Source organism: Lissotriton vulgaris, chromosome 5 (assembly GCF_964263255.1).
Source record: "Lissotriton vulgaris chromosome 5, aLisVul1.2, whole genome shotgun sequence".
NCBI lineage: Eukaryota > Metazoa > Chordata > Amphibia > Caudata > Salamandridae > Lissotriton > Lissotriton vulgaris.
The window spans coordinates 1949225690-1949251764 of record NC_141693.1 but is presented as its reverse complement, the minus strand read 5'-3'; the positions used below and the strand labels follow the sequence as shown (position 1 = coordinate 1949251764).

Sequence of the window (26075 nt, the reverse complement as noted above, 5' to 3'; positions counted from 1 at the left end):
TACTGGAAATAAATTGCAGTTGTTGCTCGGTCCCAAACTGGAGTGAATCTCAGATTTTTTCTGGGGATAGGAGTTAGAGGAATGTGGTCTGAGGCTCCTACTCATTGCGCATGTGTTGGATGAGCGAGGATTTCCTCGCCCAGGATGCACAAGTCAGGCCCGTAACTACATATTGGGGTGGTGGCGCGTGGTGGATTTTCATTTTTACACAAGTTTCTCTTTGGGACGTTATTTAAATGGCCCAGGGTGGGAACAAAACTGTGCCATCAAACTAAATGGGCAGGTTGTGTACACAAAGGAGAAGTAGGTGTGTATTTGACTATACCTCCTTCAAAGCTACCCAGCAAATACTTGCTGTGGCGAGAAAAAGGGGGATAGCTTCCTTCTAGCTTAAGTAACCGGGTCGGAGGTGTTATGCTCCGGGGTCTGAAACTATTTCCTGCTAGTTCATGTCCCCGAGATGTTGTATCAAGGCCAGCAGCATGGTGTGTGTGATCTGTGCTGTAATCGCTGGGGCTCAGAAAGCAAAAAACTGGGAGCGTCGGGAAGGTGAGAGCCTTCCCTGCAGTCTTCGTCGTGAAACGCTTTTAATGACTTCCATTTGCAAGGCATGAGGCGTTTTGTATGTGCCAAGTTACAACGTATGAAAAACAAACAATGCAGTAGTGTGCAAGACACACACCTGTCATAATGCATGTTTAAATCATTCCCTGTGTCTGCATTGGTGCTATCCAAATCGTGTTCCTTTTAATTGCTCCATGCTAAGAACAATGTTCCGATAACTCGTTTAGCTTTTACCGTTCCCCCTGGTGCTCCGACCGGCAGTCTTGGTCTCTTACATAATAATTCCACAAATCGCTGAATACACCATATCCCTACTTTACGCTTTTGAATTGCTCTCCGATAATTTACTATAATGTAAATACCAGTCAGCACAATAAAATGTATTACATTATAATCCCATTTGTGTGATTATTCGTATGTAAACAGGCGTACCAACCTAAAATGTTCAGACACAATAACCACTTCCTTGGAATATATTCTCTTTACCCTATGGTTGTTTATTTTTCACAACATATCTCCTTCATCCAAATCATCTGAATGATCACATTCTAAATTCACTCCTTACATGAGAGAATGCTTTAAACAAACAGAGACAATGCTACAGGCTTGATCACTGGAAGATAGGGATGTCACCTTTTCCACAGAAAAATACAAGCCATCTGTTTGCGTTTTAAAAATCTGCAAATGCCTATACCCGATTATTACGTAGAACTGTATATGAAATAGGCTGGATTTGTTTTTAAAGTGTCCTTTCTGTCTTTGATTACTTACATTTACAGTCAGGGTTCATCAAGGTAGCTTTAGAACACATCTTAAAGTGTTTTCTTCTGACATTTACTGTTTAAATTATGAACTGATAAGGGGAAAAATAGCAGTTTCAGGTGATTTTCCAAATTTGTGTACCAGTAGGAAAGAAAAATACTGGTGTACCAATAGAAAAGTAAAATACTGGTTGTGCCGGTACAAAACCAGCTAGGTGGCAACCATATTGGAGGGGATGAAATGAAATGAAAATGCGTTTTATATAGCGCGAAATAGTTGCCCGGAGGCGTCCAAGCGCTGAGATTGCAAGGTGTTGTAAACAGCAGGGCGAATGACATAGAAGGGGAGGAGAACTTATTTAATGAACAAAAGAGTTTTCAGATGCTTCCTAAAGGAGGTCAAATCTGGATTGGACCTTAATTGAAGGGGCAGGCTGTTCCACAGCCTAGCAGCATTGAGGGTAAAAGAACGGCCTCCTGATCTAGCCCGGTTACTTTGGGCACAATAGCAAGGAACGCGCTGGCGGAGCACTACTGTCTGCTAGGGAGGTAAGGGGTGATTAAGGGACGATTGATCAGTGGGCCAGTGGCCCAGAATGACTGATGGGCAATACAAAGGGATTTGAAAGTAATCCTGTCCCTAACAGGGAGCCAATGCAATCTTATTAATCCAGGTTTAGCAGAAGACCTACAGGGAATTTGAAGTAGGGCCCGGACTGCACAATTTTGAATCACTTGCAATTTCCGCAATGTGAAATCAGGGGCTCCAAGATAAAGTGTGTTTCCGAAGTCCAGCCTAGAGTGGATCAATCCCTGTACAACAATTTGTTTGGCTTGGAATGGTAACAGGGGGAGAATCTTCCTCAGCATTCTGATAAGGCCAAAACAGGTGGCAGACAGCTTAACAGCCTGGTGGTCTAGCGTTAGGGACCTATCCAGCCAAATGCCCAAGCTCTTAATGGCGCTTTAATCAGAACTGTGCATGCAGGTCTCATAGATTGATATGTTGTGTGCATTTTAAGAAAGGCCTGACATGCCAATGTTTGGTAAGGAATTTTGAGGTGGTTACGTTATTACGGAAAGGGGATGAACACTGTGCTTGAATTGTCTCTATTAAAAGACAGATTTAAACAGCAAAGTTTCCACATTTCTCCAAAACGTGTAATTTCAGTTTTTATATATTCAGGAATATGTGTTCCAAGTTAGTTGCTTTGCAAGCTAATCCTCTGAAACCTTAATGTCGTCGAAGCCCTGAAAACAAAGCTAAAATCAATCTTGGAGGTAGTGGGGTTTGACCATGTTTTTCCAAGATTAGAGGTTCCCATTCCTTGCCTCCCAAACTTCTCTGAGGTCTCTCAAGAGCACACTTGAGGTCTTCAGATATGGCAAGAGTGGCCTTGCGTCATAAAGCTGAAATGTAATTTAGGTAACAGATACATATTTGTTCACTATGAGTAGTGGCCCCAAAAAGATAATCTTTAGAACGCATGCTTGCAAATGAATTCAGGGTATGACTACTGGTGATTAAAAGGTCCCGACCGGCACGTGAAGTGTTTTAACAAATCAAGACATTGTTCCAGAAACTAGGAAGACAGCCCTAGACAATCAGAAGACTATACGCAAAGGATGTGGAATCTACGTGGCAAAGGCAAGAGGCAGCATGGGGTGAAGAAGTGAAGTACATTGTGATGTTGTTGCGATTTAAAAGATAAGTGGCAGTAATATGTATAGTCCTTTAACAAACTATAAGGAAAATTATACTGGAAAAATTCACCACTCAAACTTACCAAATGGAAGCTAGATTTGCTTGTATTACCATCTTGATAAAATTAGATGCAGATCAAAGTGGTGGTTACACGCCACCACTTCAAAGTTTACTAGCCACCACTGCAGTACAGCCCCAATGACAGAAAGGCAAAAGTGAATCAATGGGGTCCCAGAGTCATCATAACAATCAGTCAGAAGTACAACCTGAGCAACAGAAACAGGAGAACACAAAAGAGCGGAATTATAAAGTTGCGTCATTGCTGCACAAGGTCAGCAGCACATAACCACGCACTGACAAAGCCAGCACCGCATAACTATAGAAACAATAAGTTAGAAATTAACAATCAAAGCCTGTGGGAACAGGGTACAACCACAGACACTTGGAAGTCATCAAGGCAGAACCACTGAGAAATGGAGACAGCATGACACAGCCAGGAGGACAACGATACAGAGACCTGGAGCCAAGAGCAACACCTTTAAGTCAAAGCCAGAGGCATACACTAATGGAGACATGGGGTCAGCATGGAAGAACCAGAGACACAAATTGAGGCAGCAGCGATCAACCCTGGAGTCAGAGACAGCAGAATACAAAGACATAAGGGCAGCATGGCACAACCACAAAGGGAACAGAGCAAAACCAGAGTCTGAAGCATTGGGCCACAACTTTAGAAGAATGGAGCCAGCGGGTCATAACAAAACAGGTATAGAGCCACAAGGGCGTAACCATAAGACCAGAGGCAAACAGCAGTGAGTTCGCAACCATAAAACCGGGAAGATAAAATGATAAAGACCTGGAGCCAGCAAGACAGAACCATAGAGCAGCGAACAATCACTGAGCCAGATGCAGCAGGGCAGAACCCTAGGCATTAGGCTAGAAAGGGGCATACATGGAGCCATGAAGCTAGTAAGTCACAGAGACATGGAGCCAGAAGCACACTACCACAAGGCCTGCGACAGGAGGCGTAGCCATGGTGAAACGGGGCCAATATTCAACAGCAACAAAGCCAGAGTCAGCAGTGCCAAACATCAGCCAGCAGAGCACAACCATAAAGTCACAGGATAACCACTGAATAGAGCAAATGGATCTATTTAGGACCGTGATACACAGATCTGAAGGCACAGGAACAGCAGTGCACAGCCCCAAAAGTAACAAGCATTAGAAATGCAATAGGTCTCGCAGCATTAGAGTTAGTGCTTTTAGAATTGTTTATGGGTTTTTTTGTAAATCTTTAGCATGAGGTTGAGGGTGAGTGAGGGTGAGTGAGGGTGAGGGGTTGAGGGTGAGTGAGGGTGAGGCTGAGGGTGAGGGGTTGAGGGTGAGGAGTTGAGGGTGAGTGAGGGTGAGGGGTTGAGGGTGGGTGAGGGGGTGAGTGAGGGTGAGGGTGAGTGAGGGTGAGGGTGAGAGGGTGAGTGAGGGTGGGTGAGTGTGAGTGAGGGTGAGTGTGAGGGTGGGTGAGTATGGGTGAGGGTGAGGGATTGAGGGTGAGGGATTGAGGGTGAGGGGTTGAGGGTGAGTGAGGGTGAGGGGTTGAGGGTGAGTGAGGGTGAAGGGTTGAGGGTGAATGAGGGTGAGGGAGGGTGAGGGGTTGAGGGTGAGGGGTTGAGGGTGAGTGGGGGTGAGTGAGGGTGAGGGGTTGAGGGTGAGTGAGGGTGAAGGTGAGTGAGGGTGAGTTAGGGTGGGTGAGTGAGGGTGAGTGTGGGTGAGTGAGGGTGAGTGTGGGTGAGTGAGGGATTGAGGGTGAGGGGTTGAGGTGGGTGAGGGGTTGAGTGAGGGTGAGGGTGAGTGAGGGTGAGGGTGAGTGAGGGTGAGGGGTTGAGGGTGAGTGGGGGTGAGTGAGGGTGAGGGGTTGAGGGTGAGTGAGGGTGAGGGGTTGAGGGTGAGTGAGGATGAGGGGTTGAGGGTGAGTGAGGATGAGGGGTTGAGGGTGGGTGAGGGTGAGTGTGAGTGAGGGTGAGTGAGGGTGAGGGTGAGTGAAGGTGGGTGAGGGTGAGGGGTTGAGGGTGATTGAGGGTGAGGCGTTGAGGGTGAGTGAGGGTGAGGGGTTGAGGGTGAGGGTGAGGGGTTGAGGGTGAGTGAGGGTGAGTGAGGGTGAGGGGTTGAGGGTGAGTGAGGATGAGTGAGAGTGAGGGTGAGTGAGGGGTTGAGGGTGAGTGAGGGTGAGGGGTTGAGGGTGAGTGAGGGTGAGTGAGGGTGAGGTGTTGAGGGTGAGTGAGGGTGAGGGGTTGAGGGTGAGTGAGGGTGAGGGTAGGCGAGGGGTTGAGGGTGAGTGAGGGTGAGTGAGTGGTTGAGAACTGAGACAGCACCCTATAAAAACACAGGTCATATGGTCCCATACGTGCAAATGGAAATCTCACATGTCAGAAGAGTGTGCAGGCACCCAGGCCATTTTGGAAAGGGGTGGTGGGGAAACAAACCACTATTTACAAACGGGGAGCAATGTGCGTGCTCAACACACCCACCCCATCGGCCAAGGGTGCAGGATTCGCTGTCAGCCTGGAAGCAGGAGGGAGGTGGCGCCTTTAAATCTCCTGCAGCCTCCATGTTGTCAGATTCCAACTCAATTGACATTTTTCCTGCGTCAGAAGAAAGGTGGGGAATGGAGGGAGTGTTTCATGAGACCAGCCTTTGGCCACTAGGCTGCGGCCGCACACATTATCCCGGAGCTTCTTAGTGAGTGAGTAGCAGTAAGTAACTAAGTGTAATGTTGCTTACTTCCACCAAATGAGGACCAGGACCCAGGTTTGTAGGTTTGCAAGCCAGTTATTTATTCATAATTACTGTACGCAGAAACAGCGCCGAGTGTGCATACAGCGCTACCGCTCCGGGCACTCTCGCGCACTAATCCGCTGAGGCGTGTTGCGTCACACGCACGCCAACGGAAAGCTGGAGCGCACACTACACGAAGGTCACTTGCAAAGAGGGCTTTAAGCAACGTTCCTCCGTGGGAAGCACCGTCAAAGCATAACAAGCGCGATACCGCAAAGGCAGCCACATTTTTATTTTCCCATCGAGCTTTCACTTGAAGTTAAAGCTCGATGGGAAAATAAACACGCAGCTGCCTTTGCCAAAGCAGAATGAGGGGAAAAAAAGTGCATCCCATCTAATGGGGAAAAGAGTGTCACGCCGCCGGTAAAAGATCGAATCCCGGTGCGCGTGGCCAAAAGGACACATGGCAGCAGCAAGGAGGGACTGTTCCAGTTGTCCCCAACCATCAGAAGGGCCTGCTGCACTGCCGCCAGCAACCTGGGGCGTAGATATTGATCAGTGTTACGGGTTCATCGTAGATAAGAGCTGTAACGCCAACCCATCCTTGATCAGACCAAGTTTTCTTCAAAGGTAATGAAATATGATTCTTTATCAGTATGGCTAAATCCGCTCTTCTTTGCTTCATGTATAAGCCTTGCTTAGGGCCATCTGAAGCCTGTTCTTTCAATACCAATGCAATGAGGGCAACAAAGCCCCACAGTTTGTTATGCCTTCGCAAGTACTTAAGACAAGCCGGAGGAAAGAGAGGGGAGGGGGGAGGAGAAATGCGACACGGCGGGAAGGGGAGGGGGCGGAACGGGGGAGGGGGCGGAGAGGGGAGAGGTGCGACACGGCAGGCAGGCAGGGGAGGAGAGGAGGAGGGGGGAGGAGAGTAGGGGAGGCACGGCCTAGCGGCCGTGCAATCAAGTAGTGAGGGGGCGGAGCTGGGGGAGGCTGTGGAAGAGAGTAGGCAAGGCGACACGGCGGGAGGGGGCGGAGCGGGTAAACAAAGACGGACATGCACGCGCCCGTGACTTTTAAGGTCAATGCGCATGCGCATAAGCTTAATGCGCATGCGCATTGACCCTAAAAGTCACGGGCACTGCAAGGAATCGCCACGATTCCTTGCAGTGTGGATAAAGAGTGGATAACTCGCAATACTCTCGCCTTGCTCGATGCGCATGCGCATCGACAGGCGAGACCTAAAAAGCTACTAAAGCAAAATCATACAGCCGACGAACTAGCAGTGAAGGTAAAAAGTGAATTGCAGGTCGAGGAGTGTTCACCCACAGAGAGACACTAGGACAGGCAAAGGCAGAGTCACCAGGGAACTGGAGCAGGACCAAGCTACAGGTACGTACAGCAGTGCATAATTACAGGGTCATAAAGACAGTGGTGACACCCCTTAAAGTCAAAGCAACAACTGTTGAGAATCACATGACAACAGCGAGCAGGCAGTGCACTCCATGAAGTCAAAGGAGGGTTAGTATCCAACCACAATCACAGCACCAGCATCGCGTAACCACAGATTCACCGTCCCAGCAGCGTATACTGGAGTCAGACAGCACTGCAACACCAGAGAACCACCGAGCGATCAGTGAAAAGAGAAATGTGAACGAGCAGGGGCGACAGTGCCGAACGACAGTCACTGTCCCAGCAGTGCGCACACACTCAGTAAGAAAGAGCACTGCAACACCAGAGAAATCAGTGAACAGAGAAAGGTGAACGAGCAGGGGCGGCAGTGCCGAACGGCAGTCACTGTCCCACTACGTACGTACATACGTACGTACGTGTCCCTCCCCCCTCCCAATCCGCCGATAAGTGAACAGAAAAATGTGAACGAGCAGGAACAGTGCCGAACCACAGTCACTGTCCCAGCAGTGCGCACACTCACACACTCAATCAGAGCACTGCAACACCAGAGAACCGCAGAGCCAGAAGTGAACAGAGAAAGGTGAACTAGCAGGGGCGACAGGGTGGAAAGACCCAACACAGTCATTGTCCCAGCAGTGCACACACATACAGTAATAAAGAGCACAGCAACACCAGAGAACCACAGAGCCAGAAGTGAACAGAGAAAGGTGAGCTTGCAGGGACAACAGTGCCGAACAACAGCCACCGTCCCAGTAGTGCACACTCAGTCAAACACCATTTAGACAAGGAGATAACAGAGAAAAGTGAACTAGCAGGGGCAACATTGTAGAACCACAGAGTCACCAGAAGAGCACTGCAGGACCAGCCATTAGACAGCAGCGCAGAAACAAATGGTGAAAGAGAACAGCAATTCAAATGCAATCACTGGGACATCAAAGCATACCAAAATCTTGACGTCAGACTAAACACACAAGCATCCCACATTCATCAGCAGCCATTTTGGCCTTCCACACCCTTCCGAGTCAAACTCGTGCAAGACATTAGAACCAAGATGGAGTCAGCAGGAGTTTATGCCCGTCTTCAGACAGCTACAAGTAAGTGTATTTGTGACCTCACGCTGCATTCTGCAATGTGCAAACTAGTTGGAAATAAAGCTAGTCAAAAATGATCAAAAGGTCATTTCTGTGGGAAGAAACAGTTAGTACCCAGGCGTATTTCGTTTACTCAGAATGCCGAGGTCGACCTGTCTCAGCATTTTAACACGTCACACGTGGACAGAGGAGTGACCGGGACTGACTACCACGTGTTGGCCAGAGGTCAAAGTCCGTGGCACTCCCTAGACAGTGAACTGTACACCTGGCATACAATCTTCAACCCTGTGAAAATAACCGATAAGGAATGACAAACCCCAGCCCCACCCGGAAGGGCCCCCCCAGTAGTCCAGGGCCAGTCACACAACCCCACGTGGTAAATTGGGAGCAGTGCTTGAATTAGTTGAGAAAAAAAAAAAGAAAATGTGACACTAGTGATCTCCATTTATTGTTATACAGGTGTAACACGTTGATATAACCACTCCTGCAGTGTGACGCACAAGTAGTGAAGAAGTGGTTTGTAAGTTCTTTCCGAGAGATCAGTCGTTATTGGTGCAAGAGTACAAGTCCCACGGTCCAGTGTTTTAATTAAGATGCCAGCTGCGAAAATTACATTAAATAAACTCTTCACAGTTGACGAGGCAAAAACAGTTTTAAAACTGGAAATATTCTCTTTGCTTATTTTTTTTGTTTTGTTTTTAAAAACGTTTCTTCACTGCTGTTTAACTTTTTTCACATCTGTACAGCATACGACATTTCATGTAATGTTAAAAGATGTTTTTCTTCACACACAAGCTCAGACAGCCTGGACTTCTGAAAGAAGAAATGGCGCCAGCACCATGATGTGATGTCATAGTTTGACTTAATGTCGGGGAATGATTCCATGTGTCCTCTCAGGCTGCTGAAATGATGTCATACATAGCTTGTCGTCAAGTTCCTGTAGTGACTTTACAGTCACGGTTTGGACAGAAAGAAAGAGAGCAAACACTGTCACATCAGGAATCTAAAAGTCAAGCTGTGTTATTGCTCCAGGAACCACAGGTCAAACAAGTAACAACGCTTCTTCGACATCACCTTAGCACATGACATCACTCCAATAACCTGAGGTCACACTGTGCCTGTCATTTCAATAACGTGACTTCAAACTGTAATTAAACTTCAGGACTCAGACTAGGAATTCGGACCTCAAACAATAAATCAGAATAGGACATCACACTTAGAAGGTGAGAACTGCTTCCAGGCACCCAGAGAATGTATGGTTCTCTTCCCCAGGCTGAACATCGAAAAGGTAACTCTTTTACACTGAAAGCAAATCACTCCTGGTGGACGAAGTCAACAAATACAAATAAATAGAAGGAACACACCATTAGACAACAGTGGAGTAAAAAAGAAAACCAAGGAAAGGGCATATTTTAAACAAAAGTGAGATTACACTGTCTTTTTAAAACAAGGCAGACTTTTGCTGACGTCTGCTATTTCTCATTCCGTACCCCAGTAAAATATTTACGCTAACACAAATCACACTGAAACCTACGTCCGGACAGTTTTAAAAAATAATAATAATAGATTTAACGGCTCTTAATAGTGTGCAAATGCGATAAATCACGAAAGGGTTCAAAAAGTGTTCTTTAAAAATATATATATATATATATATATTTCATACAAATCCCACGTCGGTGACGCAGAGTACCCTCCCCTCGCGGAGCAGTTCATGTTCCCTGATTCGCTGACGAAGACAGAAGTGGGACTGGAGGTGGGGTAAAAATAGACAAGTGTGAGGGGTGGGCGCACCTGTCACACTTCAGTGTTACAGAGAAGATTTGCTCAACTTCTTCCCCAGCGCTGATGATTGTCTGTAGCAGATCACGTAATCACATAGCAGGTCCAGAAACGATCGACGAGACACCATCTCCACCCTGCAGTTTATCAAACGGTGCTTAATACTGGAGCTTTCAGTTTATTGTAATTGACGAAGAGACAGGGAGGTAAAGAGATTTGCTATAGGCAATCCAATTTGGTCAAGGTGTTAAATAGTTCAGAACTCAAGATTCCTTGTTTACAGCAGAGCCACTAGGCCACATCGCAACAACCTGGAAACCATCTAGCCACCTTTCACCCTAGGAAGGGTCGTTTACAAACTCTCTCAAACACCTGATTGAAGAAAAAAAGGCCTGGTAATCAAGACATTGGCCATTTCTTCGACACCAGAGCATTAGACACATAGTCCTGGTGATCACTGGAAGCTTCAGCAGTAAAGTGAGATTTGCCCTGGAAGGTAATACTGCTTACCTATGGTGAATTATCACGGTCTTCTAAAGCATATTGCTGTCGGAGAAGACTTGTGGTAATGACCAGAGGAGAATTTTAAAGTACTCTCAAAACTCTCAAGACATATTCAGAGTATTGCAGAAATAATTTCTGGCAAAGTAACTACCAGTACAGTCTCTTCTAGACATGTTCTACCTATGGACTATGGGTCACTGCCAGGTCCCACCAGAATACTACCGCCTGTCTCAAATTAGTCACTTAACATCCGACCTCAGCCTCTAGACCACATGTCAATTTACCTTCTAGATTATCTCAAGTTGGCCAACAGACCACATCTTATTTCAGTCCCTTATCCCATCTCAAGTTAATCACTCAAACAAAATCCCTCTCTTAGGCCATTACTCGCGTTTTATATGCTCTGTGGGAGACTTTTCCTGCGAGTGCAGAAGCGGCTTTGGCGTGTCTTGGTCAGTGTCGTGGTCACTCCCAAGGACGAACCCTCCCTTGGCAGGGGTGCCATCATCATCCTCCACTTCCAGACCTGCCTGGATGCTGACAGAGAGCACCAGCACCTGCAGGAGGCCAAAGAGACAGGCAAACTGGAGCAGGTACTCCTGGACCAGCCAAAAGACCAAATGCAGACCGTAGGAGGCCACCAAGAACATGGCCATGCCGTGGAGCCAGAGCTTGACCATGCCCCGCAGGCCCACAATGTCTAGGCCAAGCCGGAAGACAGGTGAGCTGAGCCACAAGAAACTGACAACACACAGGTCCACAAGATGGCGGATGAAGTTGAAACAGATCTGGTAGTGTTCAGGGGTTTCCAAATCACTGGGAGGCCTGGGGGTTCTGCGAAGAGCCCTGCGGAGGCCCCACTGCATCCCCTCTCCTGGGGACGCATCCTGTACTCCAAAAAGCGCAGGTTCCAGCGGCTCTGACTTTACAAATGTCGTTTCATCAGAAGCAACATTGACCCCATCGCCCTCGTCAGGCGCACTGTGGCCCCACCACCTGAAATACCCAGAGATGGAGGGCACCTGGAAGTTCCACCTTAGCCATGCTCTTCCAGGTGGCTCTGTTGCCAACGGTGGTAGGGTCTCCTCTTTTACTAATTCCTCATTACCTTCCTCCTCCTTTTTGGGGGTTTCCCCCCTCCACCATATCACCTTGTAGAACAGCTCCGGCGGCGACCAGGACAAGGCTTTCCTCAAGAACATCTCCTTTGTGGGCTCAACTACTCATAGGCAAAAACAGGTTGTGGTTTGTAGATGCAGTCGGAGATGAAGGAACAGGTGGCTCGACCACCACAAAGCCTCTTCCTCTAAAGAATAATCCACATGAGGACAGCAGGTGCATCAAGAAAACAGGTGGCATCCAAGTGCCAAACTGGTCAGAAAACAAGCAGAGCAGGCCCAGGCCTCGCACTGGGAAGCCCCAGCTCGGAGTAAACAAGAGCAAAACAAAAACGATGAAGTCAGACGCCCCCAGTGTTTAGCGTTCAATCCCACAAGGGCCAGATGAGTGTGGTCAAAGTCCTCAAAGGGGGCTCTCCAGGTGAGTGTGGTCAAAGTCCTCAAAGGGGGCTCTCCAGGTGAGTGTGGTCAAAGTCCTCAAAGGGGGCTCTCCAGGTGAGTGTGGTCAGTCCTCGAGGGGGGCTCTCCAGATGAGTGTGGTCAAAGTCCTCAAAGGGGGCTCTCCAGGTGAGTGTGGTCAGTCCTCGAAGGGGGCTCTCCAGGTGAGTGTGGTCAGTCCTCGAAGGGGGCTCTCCAGGTGAGTGTGGTCAGTCCTCGAAGGGGGCTCTCCAGGTGAGTGTGGTCAAAGTCCTCAAAGGGGACTCCTCGGAGGAGTGTGATGAAAGCCCTCAAAAGGGACTCTTTCTGTTCGAGAAACACCACCCAATCTTTCTCTGCTGCCAAAGTCTAGTTTCCAAGGAAACCTCTGTTTTTACCCGGATCTCAGGCACCTGCCTTGGGGCGTTGGCGAACCGCCGAGATACGACATGTTTTCCCGATCTCTGTGAATGCCGGGCTGCTCGTCCGCCTCAGAGGTCGCCGTTGTTCCTTTCCTCGGATGTTATCGCCGATGCCGCCACCCCGGGGCGGGGGCGTCTATCCCTGGATCCGGTGGAGAGTTGGGGCTCCAGCTGCGGGGGATCCTGGACTCCGCTGCGGGGGATCCCGGAGTCAGCAGCAGGGTTTACTTTCAGCCCTGGCGCTTCGGTGTTTCCTCCAGGGCCAGCAGCTCGGGCCTTTCCCCCACCGGAGGGAGAGGGGACGGGCAGGAAACAGCTGGGCGCGGCGGCGCCGCCCCTGAATGCATTACAGAGAGTTTAAAAACCTGGGCCGAGCTACGGCGGCCCGCTGGAGGCAAACAGTCGCGAAGGAGATATAAGTACGGCGGCCCGCTGGAGACAAATCGACGCGATGGAAATGAAAGTATGGCGGCCCGCTGGACACGAACCGACGCGAAGGAGATCTTGGAAGTCATAACAGAACAGAATTAAAGTGCGCCTAGTTGCATCAGCCTCTTTTACAGTATTTCATTATTGAGCGAGAGAGGGTGAATTCTAGTGGGCTTTCAGCCACTCCCGGTAGTCTCCAGCACAGCTGCCGAAGTTTAATTTTACTTTATTTTATTTAATGTGATTTTATATAGCGCGAACGTTACCCGAAGGTGTCGGAGCGCTTTACATACGAACCAGTTGCGATACATAAGGACTTCGGATTACATGAGTTACATTAAAGATACAAACAGAAAAAAATCACAAATGTACAAGTTGTAAATTCACACAAGGAAGAGATAGAAACAGAAAAAAATTGCAATGTACAAGTTGTAGTCACACAAGGAAGAGATACAAACAGAAAAAAAATAGCAAATGTACAAGTTGTAAAGTCACTCATGGAAGAGATACAAATGGATAAACTCTAAGATGTGTTTGGTTGCATCCCCCTGTTTGCACACTCCTTTCTGTTTCTCTTTCAGAGAAACTAAATAAAGTTCACATATTCAATTCTGATTTTAATATCTTTTATTGTTTTTGTGTTTTCATCTTCATTTTTTAGTTCGTAGTATCCTTAATATTAGATCAGCATTTCACACATTATTTCTTTTCATAATGCTCCAATGCATTTCGAGCCATTGCGCTCTTCTTCAGGGAGCCACTCTATTGAACAGAATAAATGCACGAAATGCACGCATATGAACACATTTATGTTAACACATATATTACTAAAAACTCTAATAAACTAAATTATGGTTAAAACCAACATGTGCTTTGTGTTTGATCTCTTCGTATGTGCCCGTGTGTATTGCATTAGATCATGAAAAAGAGGTATGTGTGCTCATCCGAGTGTGTTTCATGAGCTAAGTGACCAAGTTTTTAACCACCGGACATGCCGACAAGTGACTGTAGTAGTGTTTAAAATATAAGGATATGAGTGCCACACGCACTGTGATCCCCTTCTCAACGACCAAACATGCCTATTGGTTACTCACTGAGTCTTTGTCAACGTTACGAAAATTCGCGATGGTAGCTATAAGAAAAGCAATGTGAGTTTTCGTTAGGTTGTGCGCAAGCAAATACTTAAACTGTAAAAGTCACATAGGAATGGTAGAGAGTATAAAGGTCTACTACATATACTAGTGGTTAGAGTTATCTCTATATACACACATATATATATATATATATATATATATATATATATATATATATATATATATATATATATATATATATATATATATATATACATATATTCAAATAGTAGATTGTCTCAGGTCAAGACCCAAAAAAACAGGAGAGCAGAATTCCATTAAGTGGGGTCGGCACCAAGGGAGGGCAGTAGAATGTCTGCTGTTTCGCAAGATGGTGGACTAAGGACAAGAGTGACAACAGGAGACGGTCCCAAAATGGCGTGACGCACATGTGTTTCCAGTCCAAAAGTTACGAGTGAGTGCTCCCCCCGGGCTCCATCTTCGGGGCCGGGCGGCTCCTTCGCCCACATTTGAATGCATTTTTTCCCTGTGGGATGTATTTCTTTGTTAGGGTGGGGGCAGCAAAGGGAGGGTGGTTTCTCCTCTTGGGGGCCAGGCGCCACCTTTCCCCGTTCCGATTCCTTTCCTACGGTGGATTCATTACTTTGCAGGGGTGGGGGCAGCAAGGGGAGGGTGGTGCCTGGGGAGACGCTGCCCGGGCAGCTGCAGGCTGGCAAGGTGGAGGGGTTCTGCGGCGTGCAGTGGTCTTGTTTGGGGGGTTGCTCCGGCTGGCCCGGGGCACCTGGGACCTGGCGGTGCGGGGGGGCCTTACCTGCAGCGGATGGCTGCTTTCTCTCCACCCGGTCCCCGGGGGAGGGCGGGCTGCGGTTCCTGGTTGGGCCTGTTTTCCATGCCAGGTAGCGCCCCGGTCTGTGAACAAAAGAAGGGGGTTCCCCGTTGGGTTTCTTAGAGATATAGGCAGGCCATAGGGGGAGAAACAACTGTCAATAGAACAAAAGAAAGCACCCTGCCTAGGGATATAATGGCCCTAACTAGAGGATCCAAACAATATATAAAAGGGGTGATTAACCTAGGAGCTGACACTGCACACAACAAACACAAGGTCAATCCAAGTAAACTCGACAGAACATATTAGAAATATATATATTTTTATTACTTTTAAATATATTTTTTTAGAGTTGAAGTAACAAAAATATAAAAGGTAAATTGTACTTTAGTTTCACGTGATACATTTAGAGCATAAAAAGGACATACACTGATGTGAGGAAAAGCAACGGAAGGGGAAATTAGTACTGTATTAAGACCTACCCAGTAACAGCCACACACCAAACATACTATCACACTTACTTATATAAATTTTCACTCTACCTAATATTCTAACATTCAACTTTCATTCTTCCATTCATTCTTCTAATCCTGGCGTGTGCAACACATAGATGGTCAGTATGTTGCATAGATCGGGATGTTATTCCAGGCAGATGACATTAATACGGGTCCTGATGTAATTAGGACAAAGAACCGTATTCCTGGAGACACAAGCCGACGCGCGTTTCGGTGACAGGCCAATGGGGCCACACCTTCGTCAGGGCTGGGGGCAGTATACTGGGAGGGGCACAAGTATAAAATCTATATTTTTTTATTAAAAGGAACCACAGGCGTATAGTTGGATCTGCTACGCTGGGGGGCTAATACTTTCTACTTCCATTGACTGGACTCCGAAGGTATTGATCCTGAAGGGTCTTATAAAATGAAGTCAGGCGGTAGTGGGAGTAGGTTAAACTTCAAGGCACAAGGGGTTAATAGTTTCCAAACCACTCCCTGGATATATTAGTTATCCAGAGGCAATATCCAGCGAAATTCAAATCGGGAACAGGAAGGTCTGAGAAGTGGTCTAAGGGTGCCGTATTTCTGATGGTTTAAGACGGCTGGTAGCTATCGGTCGAAATTTCGCAAAAAACGGTGCGCCACACGGAGAGCCACTGCTGTGTTTTCTGCCACAAGGGAGAACGGGTGAATTCGAGTCCTTCAAGGAATAGTCAGGCGTTTTTAAACGGAGTTCCGCCGACCTCACCGGTCGACCTACTGCCACGAAGGAGGACGGATCGATAAGGTTCCTTCAAGGAGTGGTCCGTCGTCTTTAAATGGGGTTCCGCCGACTGCACCGGTCGACCTACTGCGGGAGACAGGATTCTAGCGCCCCGGTCTGTGTCAGTATCTGACACATAAGTTTATGGGGGCGGGGAATGCTTGTTCACTGTGCCACTGGAACGAAGCTACAGCTCGCTGAAAAGCTCCAATCGGGGTGAAACCTGTTCAGGGTTGCTTGTCTTCCAGTTCAGAAAGCTACTGGTTTGGCAGTTCGGATAGACTGTTTCCATTGGAGCAGGGTCAAGCCTGATTTTCATATGGCTGGATCTAATCTGAGGTTGTATGGTGGGCAGAAGAATGAGGGATTGGTATGCTACCCGAGCGGGTACCAGAGATTAGATTTATTGCAAGCATTCGTCCCATCACCTTTTGTGCATTTGCTGTGCTTATCTGCCCATTTTCTTCACTAGTGAGGCAGAACTTGATATAATTGAACTACATATCCAAGAAAGAATATTCTTCATTTATTACAGATAAGCCATTACTGCTCTTCAAGACCAAGATGCTAAGGAACACCCTATTCATGTGCAGTGATGTAATCTGAAGCTCAGGCATTACTTGGGATATACCAATATAGCCAGGGTACGAGTCCTAAAAAAAGAAGTGGAGGGACTAACCAAGATAATCAATCAATCAATCAATACATTTGTAGAGTGCGCTACTCACCTGTGAGGGTCTCAAGGCGCAAGGGGGGTGTGGGGGGGAGTGCCTCTACTGCTCGAAGAGCCAGGTCTTGAGGTGTTTCCTGAATGTGAGATGGTCCTGGGTCAGTCGTAGGTGGGCGGGGAGTGAGTTCCATATCTTGGCCACAAGGTAGGAGAATGATCTTACTCCGGCGGTGGTTCTGCGGGTCCGTGGGACGGTGGGGAGGGCGAGGCTGGCGGAGCGGAGTTTGCCTGTTGGAGTGTAGAACGTGAGGCAGTTTTTGAGGTATTCAGGACCTATGTAGTGGAGCGCTTTGTGTGCGTGGGTGAGAAGCCTGAACGTGATGCTTTTGTTGACGGGGAGCCAGTGCAGGTCTCTCAGGTGGGCTGATAGGTGGCTGTGGCGGGGGATGCCGAGGATGAGTCGTGCGGATGCGTTCTGTATACGTTGGAGTCTTTTCTGACGTTTGACTGTGGTTCCTGCGTATAGGGCGTTCCCGTAGTCTAGTCGGCTGGTGACGAGGGCCTGGGTGACCGTCTTTCTGGTTCCGGTAGGGATCCACCAGAAGATCTTAAGCAGCATGCACAGGGTGTTGAAGCATGAAGATGAGATGGCGTTGACTTGCTTGGTCATTGTGAGAGAGGAGTCCAGGATGAATCCCAGGTTGCGTGCGTGGTCAGTGCGTGTCGGTGCGGTGCCCAGTTCTGTGGGCCACCAGGAGTCGTCCCAGGCGGATGGGGATGGTCCGAGGATGAGGACCGCCGTCTTTTCTGAGTTCAGTTTCAGACGGCTGAGTTTCATCCATTCAGCGACGTTTTTCATTCCTTCCTGTAGGTTGAGTTTGGCGGTGGCTGGGTCTTTGGTGAGGGAGCGTATCACCTGGGTGTCGTCGGCGTATGAGATGATGTTGAGGTTGTGTTTGCGTGCAATGGTGGCGAGGGGGCTCATGTAGATATTGAAGAGGGTTGGGGTGAGCGTTGAGCCTTGGGGTACGCCGCAGATGATTTCGGTGGCCGCGGTGCGGAAGGGAGGGAGGCGGACTCTCTGGGTTCTGTCGGAGAGGAACGAGGAGATCCAGTCCAGGGCTTTACCTTGGATCCCGGCGTTGTGGATGCGGGTTATTAGGGTGCGATGGCAGACTGTATCAAAGGCAGCTGAGAGGTCTAGGAGGATGAGGGCGGTAGTTCCCGGTTGTCCAGTAGGGTCCTGATGTCATCGGTGGCTGCGATGAAGGCGGTCTTGGTGCTGTGGTTGGTTCTAAATCCGGACTGGGATGGGTCGAGGGATCCATTGGCCTTGAGGAATGCAGTCAGCTGTTTATTGACGATCTTCCCGATCACTTTCGCCGGGAAGGGAAGAAGAGAGATGGGCCGGAAGTTTTTGGGGTCTTTAGGGTCCGCTGTGGGTTTCTTCAGTAGGGCGTTGATCTCTGCGTGCTTCCAGCTCTCTGGGAAGGTGGCAGACGTGAGGGAGTTGTTTATGACGTTCCGTAGGTGGGGAGCGATGATGGTGTCGGCTTTGTTAAAGATGTGGTGAGGGCATGGGTCGGAAGGAGAGCCGGAGTGGATGGTGTTCATAGCGTGGGCGGTGTCTTTGGTGCTGATGGGAGTCCAAGCGCTGAGGGTGGTTGTAGGGGGCGTTTGTTTGGTGGCTGGGGCGGAGTCTGAGGGCCAAAGCTGTTGTGGATATCGGCGATCTTGTGGTGAAAGACGTGGCGAGGGAGTTGCAGAGGTCTTTCGACGGTGTGATATCGTTGCTGTTGGCGTTGGGATTGGAGAGCTCTTTTACGATGCTGAAGAGTTCCTTGCTGTTGTGTGTGTTGTTGTCCAGCCGTTCTTTGAACAATGTCTTTTTGGTGGTGCGGATCAGCTAGTGGTGTTTGCGGGTGGCGTTCTTGAGGGCTGTCATGTTTTCTGTCGTCTGTTCGCGGCGACAGGTTTTCTCGAGGGTTCGGCAGGATTTCTTCGATTCTTTGAGGTCGTCGGTGAACCATGTTGTTTTCCTGTTGCCGGGCTTGCCTGGAGGGTTCTTGAGCTGTGCAAGGGTGTCGGCGCGGTTGACGATCCACTGTGTGAGGTTGCGGGATGCGTCGTTGGTGTCAGTGGTGGTGATAGGTGGGTTCTGGCTCAGTGATGTAGTTAGCTCGTCTGCGGTGACTTTGCTCCAGCATCTACGGGGGCTCTGTTGCCGGCGGTGGTGGGATGTGGTCTTCTTAAAGGTGAAGTGGATGCAGCTGTGGTCGGTCCAGTGTAGTCCGGTGGAGTGGCTGAAGGCAACGTGGCTGTTGGCAGAGAAGATGGGGTCGAGCGTGTGGCCGGCAGAGTGGGTGGGGGTGTTCACCAGTTGCTTGAGTCCGAGGTTGTCGAGCAGGGTGGTGGTGTTGTCATTGTTGTTCTCCAGGTGGAAGTTCAGGTCCCCTAGGAGGATGTAGTCTGATGAGCCGAGGGCATGTGGGCTGATGAAGTCGGCGATGGCTTCACTGAATTGTGTACGTGTGCCCGGGGGTCTGTAGATGAGGGTCCCCTGAGGGTGGTCTTGGGGTTGGTGTGGATCTGGAAGTGTAGGTGTTCGGCGGTGGTGAGGGCATCTTCGGAGTTGGTCGTGACGTCAATGGTGTTCGTGTAGATGATAGCCATTCCTCCTCCGGTTTGGTTGACGAGGTCCTTTCGGGTGATCTTGTAGCCGTCCGGGATGGCTATGGCGATGTTGGGGGCTGAGGAGGCGTTCATCCAGGTTTCTGTGAGGAAGGCGACGTCTGGTGCTGTTGTATCGAGGAGGTCCCAGAGTTCGACGGCGTGCTTGTGGACGGAGCGGGTGTTGAGCAGGATGCACTTGAGGTGGTTGTTGTTGTTGCCTGGTCTGGGTGGTGGGATGTAGGTTCGGACGCAGGTGAATTTGCGGGTTTGGCAGGAGAAGGGTCCGTGGGTGCGCTTCAGAGTGGCTTGGTAGCAGGCGGCTGGTCGGCCGGTGTTGAGTGCGTGGAGGGTGGTGGTGTCGTATCTCAGTCGGGTTTCTTGGTTTCGGCGGGGGCCAGGGGTTCTGGCGCTAGGCGCAGTCCAGGCGCTGACTGGGCAGACGGGCTTGCAATCAGTATGCAAGTGACTGCGTCCACCCTGTGAAAAAGTGGGTGGACGCCGTCCATCTGTGTGTACCCCCGACTCGTGCCCGAAATATAGCTCTCTGGCAATAGACTATATTTTTTTTCAGGCCAAGCCTGAGGTAGGGGTTTTCCATGAATTATAGGAGGTAACTGCACAGATGTTAATAACATTATTATAACAAAATAAATCAGGGGTTAATAACTACAGTTTGCATTGCTTTTATCACATGTTTTCTATCCTAGTTTTGTATATTTCCTAGATAGTAAATGATAAGCATGCAATTCATGTTTGGTCTCCAACCTGACCTCTTCAGCAAGACTTCTGTACCGCCAATTTATTTCTGGATGAACTGGTTCCTGGCTTTCTAGCACTGCTTCGCCACTCCGCTCTCCTAACTAATTATGTGTCCATTGTTTTCCTTCTCTCCTGCCATGGACACTGGGTAAGTTACTACCACTGAGCAAGCCAAAGTGTATTTTGGAAAATGCCATAGGCATGCCAGGTGCAAGTAGGCCCCCCTTCTTCATTGGTAAGCATTCTTGGACACATTCTTTTTATTTTTTTCGTTGTAAGCATTTGACAAAAAATGTCAAGGTGTAAGTTAGAGCTGTGTGAGCAGGGAAACCTTGAAAGTGATTGGTTTAGATGTTGAAAATGACAAATATTCTACTTTTGTGTATTTCCTGATAAAAGTAGTATTCTACTTGTGTGGGAAGGTCTCTAATTCCCTCAACAGAAAAGGCCATAAAACGCAATATACAGACATCATATTTTCATAATGGAAATTGATCCATTTTGGCAATGTGAGTAGCTGTGGAATTTGGGCCTGGATTCACCAGCTCCAAAGGAAACCTACTAATACTAGACATTTCTGAAAACTAGATACCTAGGAGTGTCCCGGATGGTGTGACTTGAGTGAATCCCACAATGTTTTCTTACCCAGAATCGCCTGCAAACCTCAAACATTGGCCAAAATCAGTCATTTTCCACACATTTATGTGAAATGTTCCAGACTCTGTGTGACTCCACACAATTCCTACCACCCTGTGTTCCCACAGTTCTCCCAATAAAAACGATACCCCACTTATGTGCTGGGCCCACTACTCTCAATAAGAATGGATGAAAACTATGACCATATGGAATTATAGTGGCCTTTGCACGGTCCCTGCTGGGGGATCGGTGTCTGACCTGCGGCTATCCTCGAGCATGGATCCACAATGGAGGGGCACAGCTGGAAAGGTAAAGTGAGAGCAGACTGTCCCCAATGGCATCACAGTGCCAACTAAACATAGCCTGACTTTAAGGGCAGGTTAGGCCGTTTGGCATCAGAATTCATCTGCAGTTAAAGGTGTGCCAGTATCTCTTTAAAAGATAGACATGAGACTTTTTATTTGCTTCATGAAATCAGCCCTTTAATATGTGCTCTTTTAAAAAAAAATGTCTCTTTGATTTAGGATGACCTTGAAACTCCAAAGTACAATAGATCCTTCTTTAGCACCATTTATTCTTAGTCACATTTCAATTTCCTATTCTTTCTCATCAACACAGAGATCATCTTCTCACACAAACACGTTTCATGGCCTTCTTCACTTTTCAAGACTGTAATAAGTCATACAACAGCTCATTAAACATACATATTAAAAATAATATAGTTAAGCTATGTAGAATCAATTTTTTTACAACCTTATATCAATCCGCATTTTTTAACATTATGTATAACCATTTTTAATATTATTCACATGTTAGCAAAATCTGTATCCCTAAGCATGATTTGTCTATTCAAATCAACTATTCAACTCAATGTACTTCAAGGTTAATTCTACACAACAATATCACAATGACAATATATTGCAGCATCTGTTGTAAGTGGTACTATGTGTATTATTGTATCGGACATGGTATATTGCTTTGGTTTCACCTTCAGACTAAACATCATCAAAAATGTAATAATGATATTAATTTTTAATCAATGAAATTGATCGTGTTTACGAGATTATATAAATATTTTTTCTCTGATTTATTGAGATTTCATGAGATTGATCTGCTACATTGGCATGGTTATTTCACACCTAAGCCATACAAAACCAGCTCAAAGAAAATATTCATTTCATTGCCTCACCTTTGCACATTTGTTATGTTATGTTATCTTATACTGAATTTGTAGCGGGCACTGTTACTCAGGAGTGTCCTGGCGCGATAGAGAGCTGGGGTAGAGTGAGAATCATGTTAGTTTAACTTGCTGAACAGGTGTGTTTTTAGGTGCTTTTTAAAGGGTTGAAACATTTGTTCCATAATATCCTTGATTTCAAAGCCTCTTCATCATGAATATTTGTTAGTGTTGTAACATTCTCTAATTCTTTCATTGTCACTCTGAACAGTTCCCTACTGCAACTTATATTAAAATGTCGCTTCAAGTTTATATGAAAAACAATTTTTCTGGTTTTAGCCAGAGTCCCACTTTTGTTTCTAATGATATAATACCTGGTTGATACAGATGTCAACCCTCCCTTTAAGGGGCCCATTTCACTTGTGTAAGGACCCTGTAAAAGTTTGTATATGGTATCTATTTCATGTTGAAACATGGGTCCTTGTCTTCACTGCAGAGTTCCCTATGCTGTTGTCTCTCTGACCAGATGACACCATCTCTATTCAATCTATTTCTCTCTTTGTCAACTTGTTTCTTCCTCAATCTTGTAGGGATTCCTACTTCTGCCATCCTCATTATTTGAACTCGTCTAAGTGGTTATTTCCCATACCCACTGAAGGTTCTTCGTTATCTGTGATTGCTTAAAGATTAGAACCACTCCCGACTTTTGGGGTGAGGGCTCCCTCGAGACCCCAAGCTGGCGATGCTGCTTATATAAATCGACTTAGATAGCAATTGATATAAGATGGCTCTGCTGGGGCTGGCCTTAGACATTGCCCATCACTGGAAGGACACCCTGGCCCCCTCGGTAGAGTCCTGATGTGAAGGACTGGAATAATGCATGCATCTAGATGGCCCAGTTTATGGAACCTGGGTGCCCTCAGAAGCATGTTGAGGTGTGGCAGGGCAGAGGGGGGAGTGGGCCACCTACAGAGGCATCATTCTTGCCCCAAGGACACATAATAGGTGGTCCCTAAATGAGGAAATCCGGTCCTTCAGGGTCGCTCCATGATCCCTTCCTCAGGGTTGGGATTGGGCTGCCATTCCGAGGTGTCTTGGGCAGCCTTCGCTTCCCCCTCCTTTCTCTCACTCATGCTGGGAGTCCGAATGAGGGACCGCTTTGGAGAACGTGCGATTTGAAATATATAAGGAACATTGGCTGTGATTTTGGCCCTTGGATTCCATTTTTACATATATTAATTATATGCATTATAGACATCAAAGTTATTTAAAGGACACTTTGGGTCCTGTACAGACAAACCTTTTTATCTGGAAAACTGGGATTACGAAGGTGCTGATTATCCTTGTCTTTTTACCTTGGCGTTTACGGAATATTTTTCAAACATGGATCTATCTGACTAATATAAAGACACAATAGCCCTGAAGAAGTTCCATCTGGAACGAAACGCGTTGGCTGATGTCCATGTTTTTAATTGACACTAAATAAAGAATCTATATTGGAATATATACGGAATCCTTTGACTTCGTCCTGGTGCACCGTCCACATTCTTTCAATACATTTATCTGGCCTCCAGTCGAGTAAAAGTGTGGATACTTTGGATGTGTTTGCACCGACATTTTACAAATTGGTTTATTTAAGGAACTGAGGGGCTGAGCTTTTGGTCGGCCGCATTTTCTCTGTTTAATTGTTCACCTCTCTTCTCACTTGTTAATTGTATCTTTGTGTTTGACCCTGAACAGCATCCAGTGGCATTTGGCTAAATGTTGTTATTCAAATACCGCATACACGCATAAGGCCCAAGGTTTGCTCTCCCTACTGGTCTGTTCATTCGTTTCATCCTCTTTTTTGTGTTGCACCAAGTAAGTTGCCTGCTAATTACTTTCTCATTTGAATATGTTTAACTTTAAACAGTGGTTGCTCACTCAATAAAAGCAAAGGTGCTCTTCAAATACCTGCAAACACAAAATGAATGCGATTTGGCTAATTTAGGAAGCCTGGGCAGGTGCTTGTGAAGTGCCCTCCTGACCTTTAGTTGCTGCCTGCTATGACATTGTCTGGGCGAGGATGCAGGTATTTACAAAACTTTCCCTAACCCTCTCATACCCTGCAAACGGTGCAAGAAAATCCATTTTCACTTTGGGAATCGACAGAGAAAACACTTAAAACCTGAAAGGAGATGTATGGGAAGGGTTATCAGCAGGGAAAAATATTTTCATTGTGCTGAAAAAATATGTATTTGTTTAGGAGTTTTACATGAACAGAAAATATATATGCCCGTTAATAAAATGGAATTCAAGAAAGGAGCACGACCAGCGACTATCAGAGCTTCAGCTTCCCATGAGTACTCAAGCAAACTCATGTGATTTTATTCAATTTACAAACAAATATAGGTGTAAATCTACAAGTGTAGATGTCCAAATGCCTTTGTGATTCGCGTCCTGGGTAACTATTATTAGGAGGTAATGCCTGTATGCACGAGCTTGTAGGGGAATGATCCAGCTTTTCATCATTCCAAGGTAGATACAACCAGGGCAATTAAGTTGGTTACTATTTCCAATGCCTTCAAGGCTGTGTCAGCTAACATTATATGAGGAGAAGAACGGGGAGACCATGCCGACGGTCACAATGTGTGTCTCATACCTCACAACACCCTTAGGCAATCTTTGTCATCTTATCCGACAGAGGGATGCTTCCGTTCCTTGTAGAATCGAGTCATGGGAGATTTGTATAGCGCCTTTACACCCCTTCAGGGCGCTGAGGTGACTCATTGCCGGAACCGTTCCACCCAGAGCGAACAAAAGGATCCGCTGCTTGCATTAGGGCGGGGCTCACCTCGCCCAGCTCGGGACAAAGTACATATTTTGGGAGCTGCTCACATACTTATTAAACGTGTTCATCAAAGAAGTCGGGTTTCTTGGTCTAAATCGGCCATTTTTTAGTGCATTTGGCAAACTGAACTGTCTCTTGGACATGAGATTACCATGCGAGGGTTAAAGACCTTACGACCCAGAGGAGACTCGAGCCTGCGGCGAGTGAGCTCTACAGATGGGTGCAGCAGACGCATTAACCCGCCGGGCTGGTTAATTGTGCTCATAGCCGCTCCATCTTTATGACAGCCCGGCTCGTCCACCCCGCACCGGCAGATGGGGCAGGGTCTGCAGCTCCAGCCGGGTGGTGGGGATCGTGTTCTGCAGGGTCAGCCACAGCCGGCCTGGAAGGGGAAGCCACTGACACGTCCACACAGAAAAGCCTACAAATAGCTTGAGAGCAGGCAGCTTAAAACACTGCACCGTGGGCGGGGCATAACCCCCGCATGTGCCTACTCAGTGGGTCACCCATACATACTTACTTGCCGGTCGGCATCCTGCATACATTCTCCGTCATTACTAGCAAATAATGTCAGCCAACAATCTCAGTTCTTAGTGGTGGTCATTGTTGGCCGCAGATTTATTAATATCAATAATGATTATTAATAACAATATTAATAACATACTGGTTGTACAATCTTCATTTGCGAACTCTAGCCATCAATCATGCACATCACATTACAGTTTATGACACCTTCCTCTGGTACAGGTGTCTGTCTCTAGTGCACCCATCAGTTCGTAAATGGCACTTGTGTACAACCAGTTCTTAGTCAGTTTATTGGTGTTCCAGTAGTTGGTTGGCCACACCCCTTTTGGGTGTCATGGAGGGGAGCTTCTCTGCCTGGAGTTAGGTCCCCAGCTCGCTACCATTTGCGCCCTGCCGTCCGGCCGGGTCTGTGCCGCGAGTGCCGTCTCCATCTGTTCCTCCCCTCCTTTGTGCGGCCACGTCACCCTGCCGTGCGGCATTGAAAAGTGAGTGGCCCTCCTCCTACACACCGCCCACCGGTGTGTTTGGTTAGCCAACGATTGTAGGATTTCCGCCAAACGCCTTCCCCACTGTCCAGCACTGCGACTCTGCTGTTCTCCAGGTGTGGGTGGGTGGGCTTCAAACGATGTCGTTGTCGCGCCGCTCTCCCAGCT

General features: G+C 47.5%; 1 protein-coding gene across 1 annotated transcript; it reads right to left on the bottom strand.

Annotated features, from left to right (window-relative positions):
* Window positions 1-8729: 8729 nt before the first annotated feature.
* On the bottom strand, window positions 8730-11923 carry C5H6orf47 (chromosome 5 C6orf47 homolog). Its single transcript, XM_086924612.1, has one exon. The coding sequence runs from the start codon at window positions 11786-11788 to the stop codon at window positions 10970-10972; it is 819 nt and encodes a 272-aa protein (XP_086780738.1). The 5' UTR covers window positions 11789-11923; the 3' UTR covers window positions 8730-10969.
* Window positions 11924-26075: the final 14152 nt, after the last annotated feature.

Bases quoted from the DNA above. Each gene is read 5' to 3' on its own strand.
- C5H6orf47 (XM_086924612.1), bottom strand. From the start codon at position 11,788: ATGTTCTTGAGGAAAGCCTTGTCCTGGTCGCCGCCGGAGCTGTTCTAC.